Consider the following 17,234-nt stretch of genomic DNA (forward strand, 5'->3'; position numbering starts at 1 on the left):
TCAATCAATTTTGCCTCTGTTTGCTATATAGCCTTTTCGGTGGTACCAAACATCCAAGCCCAGGCCTTCCCTATGCGCCTAAATCTATGAACAAAAACCTGCAAGCCAACAGCTTATAAAACTTTTGACTACCAATTTTGTTATTGTGGTCTTCGCCAGAAAATTTTTGCCAAGCCAAGAACAACACATTACTGGTGGCTCTATTGAAAGCAGAATATGAAATTGAAGAAAAGCTGATACCCTACCCTTTGAAGGACATAAACCACAAAGTAGGGGAACAAGATTGGCAAACCATTTTGGTAAAGCCAAAAAAAACACCAAAATGTACTTTATCTTCTCAAGTTAACAAGGTAAAAGCGATCGTGTTCTGTCATAGTAATAGCCTGATGAGAAGCTAGTAGGGGATGTTAACGATGAATAAAGCTCAGAAACCAGAAAAAAGAAACAGACATTACATCTCAGATATATGCTTGAAACTCAAGCCAATTCTACTCAGTCTGCCTTAAACTTCATCCTTTCACTTCTTGTAAATTTTCACTTCCTGTAAATACTATTATGTAAATACTTCATGTAATTTTTCCGTGTTGGGATTCATAAAATTTCTATTATGGAGAGAAAGGAAAAGAAAAAGAGGAAAATTTCTTGTTTCATATCATCAAGTTGAAGTACATCAGAAGATGATTCAGTAGCGTATAATTCGCTAGCTGGATATAAAACTTAATCTCCTTTCTTCAACAATCCTTTTCAGGTAACTGCCCACTTTAACATGCACATACAGATGGAGAATGAGTTCACGGATAAGCTTCAGAACATAGTGGCTGTAAATGAAGAAATATGTACAAGTCTTCATTCTTAACAACTGTCATTTTTTTCCTTTTTAATTATGTTTTGTATTTTTTGAAATTTTATTGTCAGTAATCAACTAAAGAATCTTACACCTAAAAACTCATAAAATAAGTTCAAATTTTGCTAGAAACTTTAAAGTTTTATTTAGAAAGAAGTTGATGGTAGTTCCATTGTCAAAGTAATATTTTTCTAAACACATACCTAGTAAAATTACTCAACATAATGGTAAGTTCTAGTAATAAAAATGAATAATCTTTTCTACACTGATAGTGTATACACTATCAGCGTTGGATGAATGACAACTATGCAAAATTTGAAATTGAAATTCAACTTTTGTACACATATCATGAATCCAACGATGATAGTGTATATACCGTCAGTGTAGGAAAGATTTACTCTAAAAAAAAGTACATTTTTCCTAAACATGTACCTGGTAGAATTTCTCAGCAGACTGGTAATTTAATGAAAAATGTAAGATATTTCAATAAATTAGTAGGGCTTGCTAGTCATATGTTTCAATACATTGTGCTGCTCACGTTTTATCCAAGGAAATACGCAGAATTCCAAGATTAATGTTATGAATTTAGATTGGTTAATTTCAAGAAAAAATAATAAAAGAGACAGAGATGAAATTTTGAAAATATTTAGTAATTATTGGAGCATTTACCCTAAAACAAATATATCAAGTTATTTGATGTACACTATTTCAAATTCTTCATGACATTTAGGGGGAAGAGATGGGTTGGATAGTTCAAGGGGAGGAAGTATAAAAAAGAAGTTTTGAGTTTGAACCAATGTTTTAAAAACCGGACCGTTAATCGAACCGGTGAAGTAAAAGGGTCGAGATTCAACCTCGGTTCAATGAATTTTTTAAAAAATAATTTATATAAATATATATGTGCACAAAATAAGACATGTAATGGATAATTTAATACTTTATATAATGAAAAGTTTACTATTTTTGAATAACTTGGATTTTTGAAAATAAATTTTTTAAATTATAAGTTAAAACAAATAAATTTCATCTCAATTTCAATTATATCTACCAAAAAAATCTTAAATATAATCCAAAAATATCACAATATTTGAAATTATACAAAATTCACGTCTATGAGAATTTAAACATTGTGAACTTAAATTTTAATTTACATTTTGGAATTTAAATTTACAATTTAAAAAAGGAAGTTTGGAGTTCGAAGAAAATCAAGAGAAATGCAAATTTGATAAGAAACAAAAAATGAGATAAAAGTGAGTGGTTGTGGTATTAAATAAATTGGGTTAAAGAAAAATAATTCTTTTTTAACTTTTTTAAATTTAATGGACAAAAACAAAATTAAAATATGGAAGAAAACATCAATAAATTAAAAATAAAGAGGTTTGATTAAAAAATGAGTGGTAAAAGAAAAGATGATAGAGAGAGAGAGAGAGAGTGTGTGTGTGTGTGTGTGTTGAAGATTAAAAAGAAAGAGTCATGAAAGAATGATATTTTGTAAAAAAAAATATGGAACAAAAGAAATATGAGTGTTTGTTTTATATAAATAAGTTATCATGATAACTACATTTTGCAAAAAAGGAAAACTCAAAAATCGGAAATAACCGGTTCAAATCCGGTTCAGCGGTTTCGCAGTCCGACCGATTTTTGACCGGTTTCTTGACAAAGTCAAACCTGGCATTGAACAGGACCGGAGCCATGGCCGGTTCGCGGTTCAACCGGTCGAACCGGCCGATCCGGTCCGGTTTTCAAAACACTGGTTTGAACCCTTCCACTTACACTAAAATAAAATAAAATAAAAAACTCTTCATGACATTTAGGTGCAAGTTGCAGCTGGTAAAAAATAATATGTGCAATGACGTTTGGGCGCAATTGGTCAAAGATAAGATGTGCAATGCTTGTGCAATTTGCTTAGTTTATGCAACTGGACACTGCTGATGAACCGTCAAATTTTTTATTTTTTACATTATCCAAAGTGATTTATTTAAAACTAAAGTATACCTATAACTAATGAAGACATTTTCTCAATTTGTTTAGGAACAACCAGATTATTGTAAACACCAAAATTTTCCTATTTTTTCAATAATTTTTTTGAAAATTTTATCTATTTATTGGTCATTTATTTTCATGCATTCTAATATGAATTTTCTTATTTTATAGGTTTTTTGAAAAGAAGAAAAAAAATGAAAATCAAGAAAAATGAAAATAAGCAAAAGAAGAAAATCAAGAAAAGAGAAATCCAGCCCAAGTTATAGAAAAAGGAAAAACAAAGAGAAATAATTGGGAGCTTCTAACAACTACCTACCTGCCCTTTTCTTTTTCCCCAAGACTCTCACACACACACACACACACACACTAGCGCACACTGACTCTTCACACACTACACACACTAACACTCTTTCTTCTCACTCGACTCTCTCCCTCTCTGTGTCCGTGCACACACACAATCACGCACAAATACATTCACACCTGCACACATAACGCATAAAAGGAAAAAAACCAAAAAAAGAAAGAAAGAAAGAAAGAAACAGAAGAAGAAGAAAGAAGAGCTAAGGAGCAAAGACAGGGCTGATTGAAGTTCCTAGCCACCACCACAGCGGTTAATCATCACTAAGGTCTAAGGTCCTTTCTTTCCTACATTTATTTGGTTTAGCTTTAGACTTGGCAAGTGGATTTCATAGAAAATCTCAATATTTGCATGCCACCTTGTGATTTTGTGACTTTTTTTGTGGACTGGTTGGTTGTTTTGAATTTTACATGCTATTTAAACTCAAAACATATGAAATCATACCAATATACTCCTTGTAACATGTAAAAGGAGTAACATGAAGACATTTTCTCAGTTTTTTTTGGAACAACCAGATTTTCAATATTTTCTTGATATTCTTATCTATCTATATGTCATTTATTTTCCATGCATTCTAGTATGAATTTTTCTTATTTTATATATTTTTTGAAAAGTAGGAAAAATGAGATTGAGAGATAGATTGGGAAGAGTGGACAATGCTGGTGTTTGTGGAGAAAGGGTAATTAGTGTAATGGAGTAGAGTGTTAGCTTCGAGTGTGTGGGGAGTCTTACGGAAAACGAAAAAGATAGGTAGAAAAGTCTTAGCAAATTTCTGGGGAGCTTCCAATTATTTTTTCTTTTTTTTTCCTTTTTATTTGACTTGGGCTAGGTTTTGATTTTCTTCTTTTTCCTATTTTCATTTTTCTTGATTTTTGATATACGCGGGGTATACATATAACAATAAAGTTCAATTCACAGTTAAGTTCTAAATTTACAATCTCCTAAACTACTTTACACTCGATTTTCCGTAAGTATACAGGTCGTGGGCGAATATAGGATAATTAGGGTCGAACCCATAGAGGAGACGGACAACTACCGGCACTACTAAAGTCTCTCTATTATTTAGATAACCAACAAATTAAAATCAACAAATACAAACTACTCAGCAGAAGAAAATACAAATGAAAACTCCCCGGGTAATGGAATCCCTGTCCACGCATGCTAGTGCAACTTCTCAACTAATTGAGTACTAAAATCTCAATTAAGACATGACGTAATTTCTTTGTGCACGTGATACCGGATTTCGTTGGTGTACCAACCATACCTATAGCTAATCTATACCTACTTTCACAGTTATGAAATCAAACATAATCTCATTTGCTTCTATGAAATTACTACAAAACAAGCCACAAAGGTACACCTCTACTTTCGTGAGTGTACTCCCTAGGTTTAATACTTTCATGAACTAGTGCCAAATTCCAATTTTCATTGCAAATTTAACATCTTGAGATTATCACAATCAATGGCCAGTTAATCATGATTTTGAGAACAATAGTGCTAAATAACTCAATTAAAATAATAGCCCAAATAATCAAGAAATCAACACATAACAATCATAGATAGTCAACCAAATACCCAAGGCATAAACTTTAAAATAACAACAACAACATAGTATCCAAACTAGTAGATTGACTGAACATGGAGTTAAATACAAGATAAAGAGTTTGGGAAAGAGGATAACCCTTGTCACTAGAGCCTCCACCGTGCCTCTTCTTCATCCCAATCTTCCTCCTTGCTCAGCTTTTACTTGAATGGATGCACAATACAAGTTCTAAACTAATCCTACAAATTAATAGAAATGGAAAAAGCTATGAATGTGGTGGGTTTGTGTCTTGCCTCGAAGGGCAGGACACAACCCCTTTTGTTTCTTTCTTTTGCTCCAAAGCTCTCTCCCTCTCTAAAACTAAATAAAACTAAAACTCCCCAAAAGCTTCTTCTAAGACTAAAGGCTGCTATATTTATAATCTTCAAAATCTCTTGAATCTTCCACAAGAAGCTTGGCTTGGTGTTGAACAATCAAGATTGTGAGATGAAATGACACAAAGTTAACAAAAGTTGATGTTTTGGGCCCAAACTGTTGCTGCCAAAATGTCATGGATGCTGCCAGAAAAAAGGATGAAAAGATATATGCAAGTTGTGCAAGTTGCACAAATTGCAGATTTTTTCCGCTTAAGTATACGAAGCGGTATTTGAAGCGAATTTCACTATCCGGCGCCGTATACTATTAAACACTTTTCTTCAAAAAATTTTCTGACGAGTATTTGGCACAATTATCCAACTTCACTCTCTCAATCCAACACTGTATACTGCTCAACATCCTTTCTCTTACAAAACATTCTAGCGGTATCTGATTTGATATCTGATTTGAAATTCACTATCCAGCCCCGTATGCTCTCATCCAATCCAGTGATGAATTTTTTAAATGACCCCATATTGTCCTTGCTCCTTCATCCCTACCAAATATATGATAAACATTAACAACTAAAAAGGTTGAATTCACTAGTCTTCTCAATATTACTCAAAAACATCAAATATTGCCAAAATCATCACTCACATTATCTTAGGAGCTCAGAATTAACTATAAATAAATTAAAATATGCATAAACTATTAGGTAAAATGGACACTTGTCAATTTTCATTTTTTTTTCTTTCAAAAAACCTACAAAATAATAAAAAATCACATTAGAATGCATGTAAATAAATGACCAATAAATAGATAAACAATTTCAAGAAAATATTGAAAACATAGCAAAATTTTGGCAACTACAATTATGTGATTTAACAATATAAAATGCATGATCACTAAAACCTAATAGAACATGAAAAAGAAAAAAACCAAATAATAAGCAAGAAAAGGATTGTTTAGAAAAAAAAAATCTTTGATAATCACAAAAACCTAATAGAACATGAAAAAGAAAAAATACCAAATAATAAGCAAGAAAAGGATTATTTAGAAAAAAAATCTATATGTTAACTATATTAGCCCCTCGTCTCAGAGTAATCATGTGGTATTTTAATACTAAAATTTTTTCTTTTGTCAAATACTCAATATTCATTGTTGCAGCTAAGATACCTTATTATCTATACCACTTTCTCCAAACATAAGCTGATGATAAAGCTCTGGCTCAAATGAGGCTCGATAGCTTGGCTATCCTCTGTCACCTTGCGACTTTTGATGACCCGGAGCAAGCCCAAACTGCTTTTCAGTTTTTGCTTGAAACAGAAGTATTTCCATTGTGCCTAAACTGGATGAAATGGGTAAGGGCACACTTCAAGTTTTGACTTGCATGGTGGATTAGGATCAACTTGCTAGAAATCCTGGTGCAAGAATGTTGCACAAAGTTGTTTATTGCCTGGATCGTTTCTCTGAAACAGCTAGATAAGAAAAGGCTATTGAATCAATGAGATGTACCATTACTGCAAAGCTCTACTTTCCATGAAATTTATCAGAGAAATCCAAGGATCTTAAGTCTGCTGCAGCAACTTCTTCGCAATCTGACTCCTGTATTCGGGCCTAATGGATAAACGATTTGGCTTCAAACACGCTTCAAGATTTTCAGTGTGTTTGAGCAGCAATCATGTGTCCATTTAGTAGAAAATTATGTGGATCAAATAAGCTTTTTGATGTCGAAGGTATTATGCTCAACCACAGGGGATTCCATCCATCTTTACTATAGAAACAAATGATCAGAAACTATCCAGTTCCCGGACATTTAATTTGAAAACAAAAACCTATGCCCAGGTTGGAGCCAGAAATGGCTTTTAGTTATAACAAAAAGGTACGTAATAAGATGTATACATAACTTGTATAATGGCTAATTCTCAACCATAATGATGGCTCTAGATAATGAAATACGTAAACATTATTTTACTTGCGCAATATCTGATCCCCAGCTTGCGTGCTATATGTGTGCGTACAATGTACATTATTATCATGAATTTTTTTAACCATCCCACTCCTCTCTAGATCCTTATCACCTCTATTTATTTGGCACAGACTCGAATACAGCAAAAAAGATTCTAAGAGACTTTTTCTGACCGCTAAGTGATCCAGTGGTTATGTGAAGTTAGAATGTTTTGAGGCGGTATAAAAAATAGTGTAAAAAGCTTCTAATCAGAAGTTTGCTCTGCAAAATTAGAATGAGAAGTCAAGACTTTCATAGTGTCATCTTCTTATGTGCAACACTAGATGAGTTGTGGCATAGACAAATTTTGGATGCTATGTGAAGAGAGGAAAATAAAAAGGACAAATATCACAGAATTGACGCATATCCTAACAGATGTCTATTCAGGGACAAGTCAAGTGACTGGTGAGTCATTAGTTACACGACAAATGTGTTGGGTAGGTTCCCCACATGACACCTCAATACAAGACCTCGATTTCAAGGTCTTAAGATGATGTGCACACAGTATTAATCAGTAAGATACGTGATTCACTGCACGAAGAAATGTAAAAGGAGGCAACAATGAAAAAGAGGTAGACACTTTTTTTTTTTTTTTTTTTTGATATTTCACAGTTTTATGAACCAAGTAAAGGAATTCATTCTCTAACTTGATCGTCGGAGTTTATACTGGGAGAGAAAGCCCCCGTTCTTTCTTTTTCAGGTCTGAGGAGTAAATGGAAAGCAAGATTATCAAGGTTGTTACAAGCCGGTGCAAATCTTTGCTTCTGCAAATATTTTGTTCTTTTTTGGGATAGATTTTTAACTTTGGAAACATTATTGGAAAGCAATCTGTGCTTCCATGATATCTGATTTGTAGTATCCAGCAATGGATTGATCAGTTGGTATCTCCATTGAAATGTTCACGTGTTCCTGAAGTTGATGGAGGATAGATGATGAGGAAGGAAGTGTTTGTGTTGTGTTGGTGAAACGGTGTCGTTTATATAGAAGGATGTGTGTTGGAACTGTTTAGGACCTCTACCCATATGACGTCAGCCAACCCAATAGAATGACGTCACTCAACCCATTACAAAGTATCTGTTGTATTGGGTAGACTGGGTTGAGTGGGACCATCCGATTAAAGGGTCCCACTCAACCCAGTCTACCCAATACAACAGATACTTTGTAATGGGTTGAGTGACGTCATTCTATTGGGTTGGCTGACGTCATATGGGTAGAGATCCTAAACAGTTCCAACACACATCCTTCTATATAAACGACACCGTTTCACCAACACAACACAAACACTTCCTTCCTCATCATCTATCCTCCATCAACTTCAGGAACACGTGAACATTTCAATGGAGATACCAACTGATCAATCCATTGCTGGATACTACAAATCAGATATCATGGAAGCACGAGCATCATCAGATGCTCAGACCATAAGGATCTCCTTCCCTGCGTTCTCCTCGACAATTATCCAACGGGTGCGTAGGCTCTCCATGCTAATCGACCACTGCGAAATCAGGTATACTCCCCAGATTCCGATCAACAGCACCGGCAAGGTGCGGGTGCTCATCTTCGACACGAGAGTCGAAGGAGAGGATCAGTTGCAGGCCGAATACGTATTTCCGGTCACATGTCCGATCATACTCCATTACTACGGCACTTCGTATTCGTCCCTGAACGATGACAAGTGTCCGTGGGTGGCCAAGTACAAGCTCGAAGATTCCAACATCAAGAGTGGAGTCAATTTCTGCAAGATAAAGGCGCATATGAAGCTAGCAACCGCTAAAGTACCAGACAAAGTCCAGTTCCGAACACCGAGAGTGCACATACTGTCCGATCTCTTCACCGAAGAAGACGTGGACATGTGGCACTGCAACTATGCTCCCAAGCAGCCTGCACTTTGTCGTTCCACTTCCGCAATAGTCAGGCCAAGCACCAATCATCTCTTAATTGGGCCTGGAACGTCATTGGGCCAGATCCGTAATGCAATCTCCGAGATTGGACTGGGCCAGGTGATGACCTTTCAGATCGTGGATCTGACCCAGGCCCATCTGCATCCCAAGTGGGCTACAATATCTCGGCTGAGCAGTTGGGCCACTACATGGGCCTGTGTGGTCTGTTACTAGGCCTGTGTGGTCTGTTATTATGGACTGATCCAATGCGAATCTGTTACACGTGTCACTGCTGCATTGAATCCCTATGCATTACATACGTACGCATACTAGTATGCTGCCCTCATCCGCCGTCCACGTGTCCGCCCCGAGCGTCTTTGTAATATTATAAGACGCTCGGACCGTCCGATTAAAGGGTCCCACTCAACCCAGTCTACCCAATACAACAGATACTTTGTAATGGGTTGAGTGACGTCATTCTATTGGGTTGGCTGACGTCATATGGGTAGAGGTCCTAAACAGTTCCAACACACATCCTTCTATATAAACGACACCGTTTCACCAACACAACACAAACACTTCCTTCCTCATCATCTATCCTCCATCAACTTCAGGAACACGTGAACATTTCAATGGAGATACCAACTGATCAATCCATTGCTGGATACTACAAATCAGATATCATGGAAGCACGAGCATCATCAGATGCTCAGACCATAAGGATCTCCTTCCCTGCGTTCTCCTCGACAATTATCCAACGGGTGCGTAGGCTCTCCATGCTAATCGACCACTGCGAAATCAAGTATACTCCCCAGATTCCGATCAACAGCACCGGCAAGGTGCGGGTGCTCATCTTCGACACGAGAGTCGAAGGAGAGGATCAGTTGCAATGGGTTGGATATCGAAAAATCTAGCAGATAATGGGGGTCGAAGGAGAGGATCAGTCGAATTATTATGGACATGGGCCTGTGTGGTCTGTTACTAGGCCCAGTAACATTCGCATCGGCCCAATGGGTCAAGGACGAAGGAACGCGTTCAAACTGTTGGAAACGAGCCACATATGGTTCTGGTGGCTTCTGGAATATTCTATCCAGATTGCTGGACAGCTTGTCGTAATGGATAATGAACGATCGGGGATCGCCCCTCTTGATGATATTGAGGGCCATGCCCTTATCTTGCCCGGCAAGCGCAGCGGCATATACCTCATCTGCTTTGTCAGATGAGAATCTGCTCCGGCCATCTGGCCGGAACTCTCCCCATTCGACGAAATCACCGTATTTGGATATGTAATCCCTAACTGCTGATGAATTCCTGGCACCTTGAACATTCGGATGGAACATCGAATTTGAGATGGGAGATTTGATATCGAAAAATCTAGCAGATTCAGTGCGAAATTTACCTTCGAATTGGATGAGGCAATGTAGATGAGGAGAACCATCCTCATGTGTTTCTTTAGCAACCCGTATGTAAATGGGGGAAATAGGAAACTGCAAGTTCCTAATTGCATCTAATGCTTGTTGTTTGGGAAGAACACATCTGGGATAGGTGAGAAATATGTTCTTTGCGTTTATGAAGAAGGAAGAAGGTGCTCTCGGCATCCTGAACGTCACCCAACCCAACCTGATGACGTCACCCAACCCAACCTGATGACGTCACCCAACCGAATTGGTGAAACTAGTCTTGCAGTGAGGAGAAATTTAACCTCTTGTGAGCTCAAAGACTGCGATGGATAAGTATTATATATCGGCAATAGTAACAAGTAGTCGTAAGACGTCCAAGATTCAACCTAGTTTCCTTTGTTTTTTACTCCCTCCGTCCCACTTTGATAGTCCTATTTTCCTTTTTCGTCTGTTCCAAATTATAATCCACTTTCTAATTGAAAAATGTAGTTGTATTTTAATTTTTCTAAAATACCCTTATTCAATGTAAGTTATTGTTACTTATAAATCTACCCCAATGAGAGTTAATTCCTTTTTTACCATCAATTCAAGTTCTCATAAAATTATACTCTAATTAATGTGAGGGTATTTTAGGAAAATAGGTACCTAAATTGATTGTTCCAACAAAATTAACTACTTTTTTCTTAAACTGTGTGAAAAAAAAAACAGGACTATCAAAGTGAGAGCAAGGAGTAATATTTAGGAGCAGTCCTTGGTTTTGGTGCATTACGAAGATGGAATAATTTCACCAGCAGCCGTCGATGATTGGATGTTAAGATGAAAGCAGCAAAGAAGATGTAGCACAGTAGAGAAAAATTATATCAAGAAGCATCACGGGTATCAGCCGACTATGAAAAAAATGCAGTTCCATTCTCATCAGGCACATCAAAGCTCTAGCTCATCTTGTTTGGTCTCCGGTTAGGAGCTTTGATAAGCCCCAATAGGATAAATTGTTAGACACCCGACGTGTTGTTCATGGAAATCTGAAGATTTGAAGTCTTTTAGAGAAGTGGATGTCAAGTCAAGGTTCCTGCCACTACCGAGACTAAGAGGTTAGAGCTTCTTGATGATGAAGAGCATGTACTTAACGTGAGATTCATTGGAGGTTATCATAGACTCAAGAACTAGTCCTCGGTTCTTTCAGTCCATCCAAAAGTGATTCAGGGATGACCAGGAGTTCTTGTCATTGAATCTTTTGTTGTGGATGTGCCTGAGGGAAACGCCAATGCTGAGACTTGCTACCTAGTTGAAGTAGTGATCAAGTCAAATCTTAAATCAATTGATGATGTCTCAGAAAACCTGCAGTGCAAGATTAGACCAAATGCATCGATCGGGATGAGGAAGTTAGGAAGATCTATTATAGGGTATATTCGCCAAGAATGAAGTTTCTACCAAGGGTTATTATTTTCCAAGGCTTCAGAAGCCGGATGGCGGAAGTTGATTCTCCATATTGCAGAGACCTGCATTGGTTTCTCATTCTTCTTTTGTTCATTACATGACACCATCTTTGATTTGAAGTCACATTGAACTCTCTATTTTTAGACACACAAGAAAAAAAAAAAAAAAAAAACTGTGTAGGGTCGTTCAACGGAAAGAACCTTGAGCTCGTTCAATGGAAGGAACAGTACGCTCATTTTATTAAGGTCTTGTGAAGGAACTCATAAATTAAGAATTTTGTTAGGCTTTATTTAAAAATTATGAATTTTTTTCCTCCTTTGATGCAAATTTATATCTATTGAAGAATTTAATGTGTTCCAAGTGTGATAAAATTGCTGTCTAAAGATTATTCACATTTCTTTACTTACAAACTTTTACCGATACCCCACTTTGAAAACTATCAAAAAGCAGGTGCGATGCATGTATACAATTAAGAAAATTAGTCTAAGAGTCAAAATTGTCAATATTCTAGTAATTAAGGAAGTGTTTTGTTGGGCATAAGTTAATTGCTACAAGACAGCTGTTGTTTGAGTTGGATACAAATCTAAACCAACATTGGTGTTGGCTTTTGTATAATCCCCTTTTTTTTTTCTTGTAGAGAAAATAGGACAAATCATCTTTAATATTTTGCCAAAAGAATTTTAACATTTTTCATATTTTGGTGAAAGGGTTGGATTAGATAGTAACGTGGAAGGAAATATAAGTAGAAGATCTTGAATTTAAGACCTTTTACTTTAAAAAAAAAATACTTTTCATATTTAAATTGCTAATTTTATGTTTCTCACAAAAACAAATCAGTCTAGTTTAGATCTAATCTCCAATTCCGACCACCTTCTAAAGGGGCAAAATATACCAATTTCTAGGAACTAACTGAAAGCTTTTTCAACCAAACTATTTCAAAGAAATACAAATTAAACCAAAGGTGATGGAAGGGCAAACAAAAAACAAGTAAAAAAAAAAAAAAAGAAGAGAAACTAAAGCTAAAATTTATGAAATTTCATTGTCATTTCTCATCCTCTTCCCTTGCACCCTTCTTCCTCTATCCTTTCTCTTGATCTTCCTCTTTCCCCTTCTTCCCCAATATTTCTTCTTCCTATTTCCCTTTTTTGGAAAATGTCATTTTCCTTTTAAATTGTATAAAACTGCATATATTGCTTTTGCACCAAAATTCTTTTTTTTTTTTTGGATTGCTTTTGATGATTTTCTAATTATGCTATTTAGTTCTATTTGCAATAAGTTATCCAAAATTTTAAGACATTCCATTTTTACCCTTTTTTCTTCTTCTTTAAATGCTAATGAGTATTTATTCATTGCACAATAGAAAAGTTCAACAATTGTCACCAAAATATGCTCTATTCATGTAGAATTTTATCAAAATAATCAAATAACCAACGTTTGTAAACTACTTTATTCTTTTCTAGGCAAACTGTAAGAAAGTTAATTCCAGTGGAAATAAGGTTTGTAGTATTTACTTTTAAACCCATTCACATTGAAAAATCATGTAACTTATTTTTTACTTTTGTAAATTGATTAAAGTCACTACTTTTAGTATCAAACTCATATATAGTGATATTCAACTTTAAAAACCTTCAATCTACTAGGCATGATGCGGAATGTTAAGAAACTTGCTCAGATCTAAGATTAAGGTTATATTATAACCAATGTTTTGAAACTTGAACCGCTAATTGAACCGGTGAAATAACTAGGTCGAGGTTCAATTAGTCAGACCGGTTCAACCTCGGTTCGATGATAATATATATATATATATATATATATATATATATATATATATATGTTTTGAAACTCGAACTGCTAATTGAACCAGTGAAATAACCAGGTCGAGGTTCAATCAAACAGACCGGTTCAACCTCGGTTTCGATGATAATATATATATATATATATATATATATATATAGCCACATACACACAAACACACACACACACACACTCTTGTGCATAGAATAAGATTATTCCATGGACTAATTTAAGACATCACTTGATAAAAAAATTAAATATTTTTAAACACAAATAAATTTTAAAATTGTAAATTCAAATAAATAAATTCATCTCAATTGTACCTATTAGGAAAAAATATTAAATCCTACACAAACCACAGCCATATTCTAAAATTAAACAAAATGCATTGGAATTTCTGAAATTAAACAAAATTCAATCGAACTACAAAAGAAAATGGCGATCTTTGAGTTTGAGGGTGAGAAATAGAGAGAATTTGGTTACTCTTTCAGAAATAAGGGTTGAGAACCAAAGATTCAATAGATAAGTTTTGTGTTTAAACTTTAGGTTTATTTTAAAAAAAAGATGGGAAAAAATGAAAAAATTGCGATTCACAGTTCAATTTAGGTTTAACGGTCCGACCGATTTTTTGCGGTTTTGACCGATTTTATGAAAAGTCAACAATATTAATGAACCGGACCAGAGACTTGGCCGGTTTGCGGTCTGACCAGTCGAATTGGCTGGTCTAGTCCAATTTTCAAACATTGATTATAACACAAACACAATTCTTCAATTATTTTTAATTTCTTCTCTAAGTCGCAATGGCTAATTGCAGTAATAAATTTTTGTAATGCATTTTTCTCCTAGTTTCTCTTTTGAAATTGGAAAGAACTTCCATATGTTGTTCATAATAACTACAACCTTTTACTTTAGAAATTAAGTTAAAGTAGAAAGTTTTGTTCGAACTATAGTCTGTAATAGTAGAAATGAGCTTAAAGAAATTAACTTGTGGTTAAATAGTTATAAATAATAGAAAATTACACGTGATTTTACAGATAAAGAGAGCTATAGTTTAGCCAACTTAGGAATAATAATATGTCCCTAATACAACGAACAGTTTAAACCCAAATCCTCTTGGCAAATGCATAGATACAAACAAAACTAATAGACAATCATATGTTTGATCAATCACTTGCATATTGGGGGTATTATTAAATGGTTATAGTGCTGTTTTTTTTTTTTTTAATGTATGGTTAGAGTTTTATCCTTAAAAACCATCTTTCATTTCCTTTTTTTTTTTGGTTGTGCACTTTTGTAGACCATCTTGATTAAGTCCTATGAGTAAAATTATTTTATTTAACATCAATACTTCATGCTTGCTTGCTTTAGCCGTACAAAGGTATAACATTGAAGAATTGAGCTACTATGCATTGGTTTATGACTATCAGATGTTAACTTAGCAATGAATGAATACAAGAGCATTTAACTTAAACAATTCCATTAAAACCATAATTTTTAAAGGAATTTTCTGGTGGGTGTCTATACCTAAATTGTCATATAAATACACACACAACTTCCTCTGAATTGGGACACGTTTTCGAATTATCTATATATTTTTCAAAACTTTAGACATGAGTGCCCTCTTATTGAGTAGCCACCCACCCCCATTAGCCAAATTGATTTTTGAAAGTAAAATAAATGTTTTCTATGTTATAGCTCTTAAATGTCAAGCTATTTAGAATGGAAATATTTAATATAATTAACTTATTTGATTGCACCAAATCCAATCTTTCTATAATCTCATCATTATATCAAAGAAAGTATATGAAGAAGGAAGAAGAATATAGTCCATTTGTTGAGTTACACTACACTTGGAACAGTATCCCAGGCTTATTAAGGTGCGGAAAGAGTTGCAGGCTTCGATGGATTAAACTGTGCTACTAAATTTAATTAATTGAATTTGTATATAATTCTTACTCTTATGTTTGGTAAGAAGTCTCTTAATTTGTATCTTTATATGTTTTTCAAGAAGTTAATGAGAAAGGACAATTTCTAGTACTAATGTATATCAAATACCCTAATTAATGCGACTATCAAAATTAATGATGTATGCATGCAAGCTTGCAAACCTTTGTGAACACTGATTGTATGAAATCTTTAGGTGAAATAGAAATCATGTAATTTTTGTTTAAGTTAGAAATCACGTAATTGATGGTTGGCATTGTAAAGAGTCTTTATACAAAATATGTTTTCTTTCTTTTCTTTTCTTTTTTACTCACAAATAAATGTTTTCTTTTCTTCTGTAGATGGTTTGCTATTGCTAATAGATTGCCTGGATGAACAGACAACGAGATAAAAAACTACTGGCATGCTCACTTGAAAAAGAGAAGTTCATCAGAATCTAATGATGTAGTTCTAATTTAATTCCACTTATAGTTATGATACATTTAGTGAGAGGAAAAATTCGGCCAGTTGATTTCTTAAGATTTCAAATTAAGAACTCGTACTTTAATAGCAGAGTAAGACTATATAAGTCCTTTTTCAATATGCTTATTAATATGACAATTTTGTTCTCTATAGTTAACCTATAATCATAATTAGTATGCACATATTAGGAAGATCATAAAGGTAAGAAACGCTAAAATGTAAATCAACCAAGGCACTTTTATATAGAGTATAGATTAGCTAAATCAACTCCACATAACAACTAGAGATAACTAGGCTAAGAAATACATATTAGCTCAGTGTCACAATTCACAAAAAAAAAAAAAAAAAAACTCACATGCTTTGTGCATGCGAATCACATTAAATTTATTATTTTGCATGTTTTTAATGATTTTTTTTTTTTTGGGAAACAAAAGCAAAATTGGAATGCTTTTGGGTGGGTTAATTACCAAAAATTATGGCCCTAGGATTTAGGGCTTTGGTTTCAATTCTCTCCCTCCCCACTTTTTAAATTCTACCCCTTCTCTATTATTATTATTTTTTAAAAGAGATGTTTGTGATGCAATAGTGGGATCACAATATTGTAACCATGTATATTTGATTTGAGAATTCTTTCGCTATGCCAATGTTTTATCATGGGTTACTTTGAATTTTTAGAAAATAGAGTGTATCTTCAAGATATTATTGTGAAACGAGCTGTAGTTCGAAAACAATTAGTAGAGTTTAAACTACATGGCTGTGAAGGCATCCTATGTGGAAGAGAAAGCACCGACAAGGTAATGGCAAAGTGGCAACCCATCCAAAGAAAAGACAACAGACTTTCAATCTCCTGAAGAATTTTGCAACTAATTGAGGACCTCGTACACGAAATCTTACTTTATTTTACCATATTAATAACAAGGCAATATATATTCTCTTCTTTTCCTACCGCACTTGACAGGGCTTCTTGTAAGTAGATCAAAAGATGGGTGTGAAGAGGTGATTTTTGGCGGGTAATCGGTCCAATCGAAATCAGCTCTCTTGTCAGGGTGGTGAGGTGAACTCGATTATTTCACCTCGGGTGGAATGAAGTGAAGTTACACGGTCGAAGTGGAAGGCGGGGCTTCTCCCCTGGGATCACTCCGACGGTCAAGTTAGTATGAGAACGAGAATAATAAGAGTAAAAGTCAATGAACAGTATGCTTACTTGTTGGGAGTGTGTGTGGGGTA

At 34.8% G+C, this 17,234-nt stretch overlaps 1 protein-coding gene and 1 pseudogene across 1 annotated transcript; one reads left to right on the forward strand and one right to left on the reverse strand.

The window, feature by feature from the left end:
* Positions 1-9,749: 9,749 nt before the first annotated feature.
* LOC113693425 (uncharacterized) lies at positions 9,750-10,568 on the reverse strand. The gene has a single exon (XM_027211970.1). It carries the CDS (start codon positions 10,566-10,568, stop codon positions 9,750-9,752), a length of 819 nt encoding a protein of 272 aa, XP_027067771.1.
* A 127-nt stretch (positions 10,569-10,695) lies between these two features.
* LOC113693426 (abscisic acid receptor PYL3-like) lies at positions 10,696-11,792 on the forward strand (annotated as a pseudogene).
* Positions 11,793-17,234: the final 5,442 nt, after the last annotated feature.

Source organism: Coffea arabica, chromosome 6c, assembly GCF_036785885.1.
Source record: "Coffea arabica cultivar ET-39 chromosome 6c, Coffea Arabica ET-39 HiFi, whole genome shotgun sequence".
In the NCBI taxonomy this organism is placed as follows: domain Eukaryota; kingdom Viridiplantae; phylum Streptophyta; class Magnoliopsida; order Gentianales; family Rubiaceae; genus Coffea; species Coffea arabica.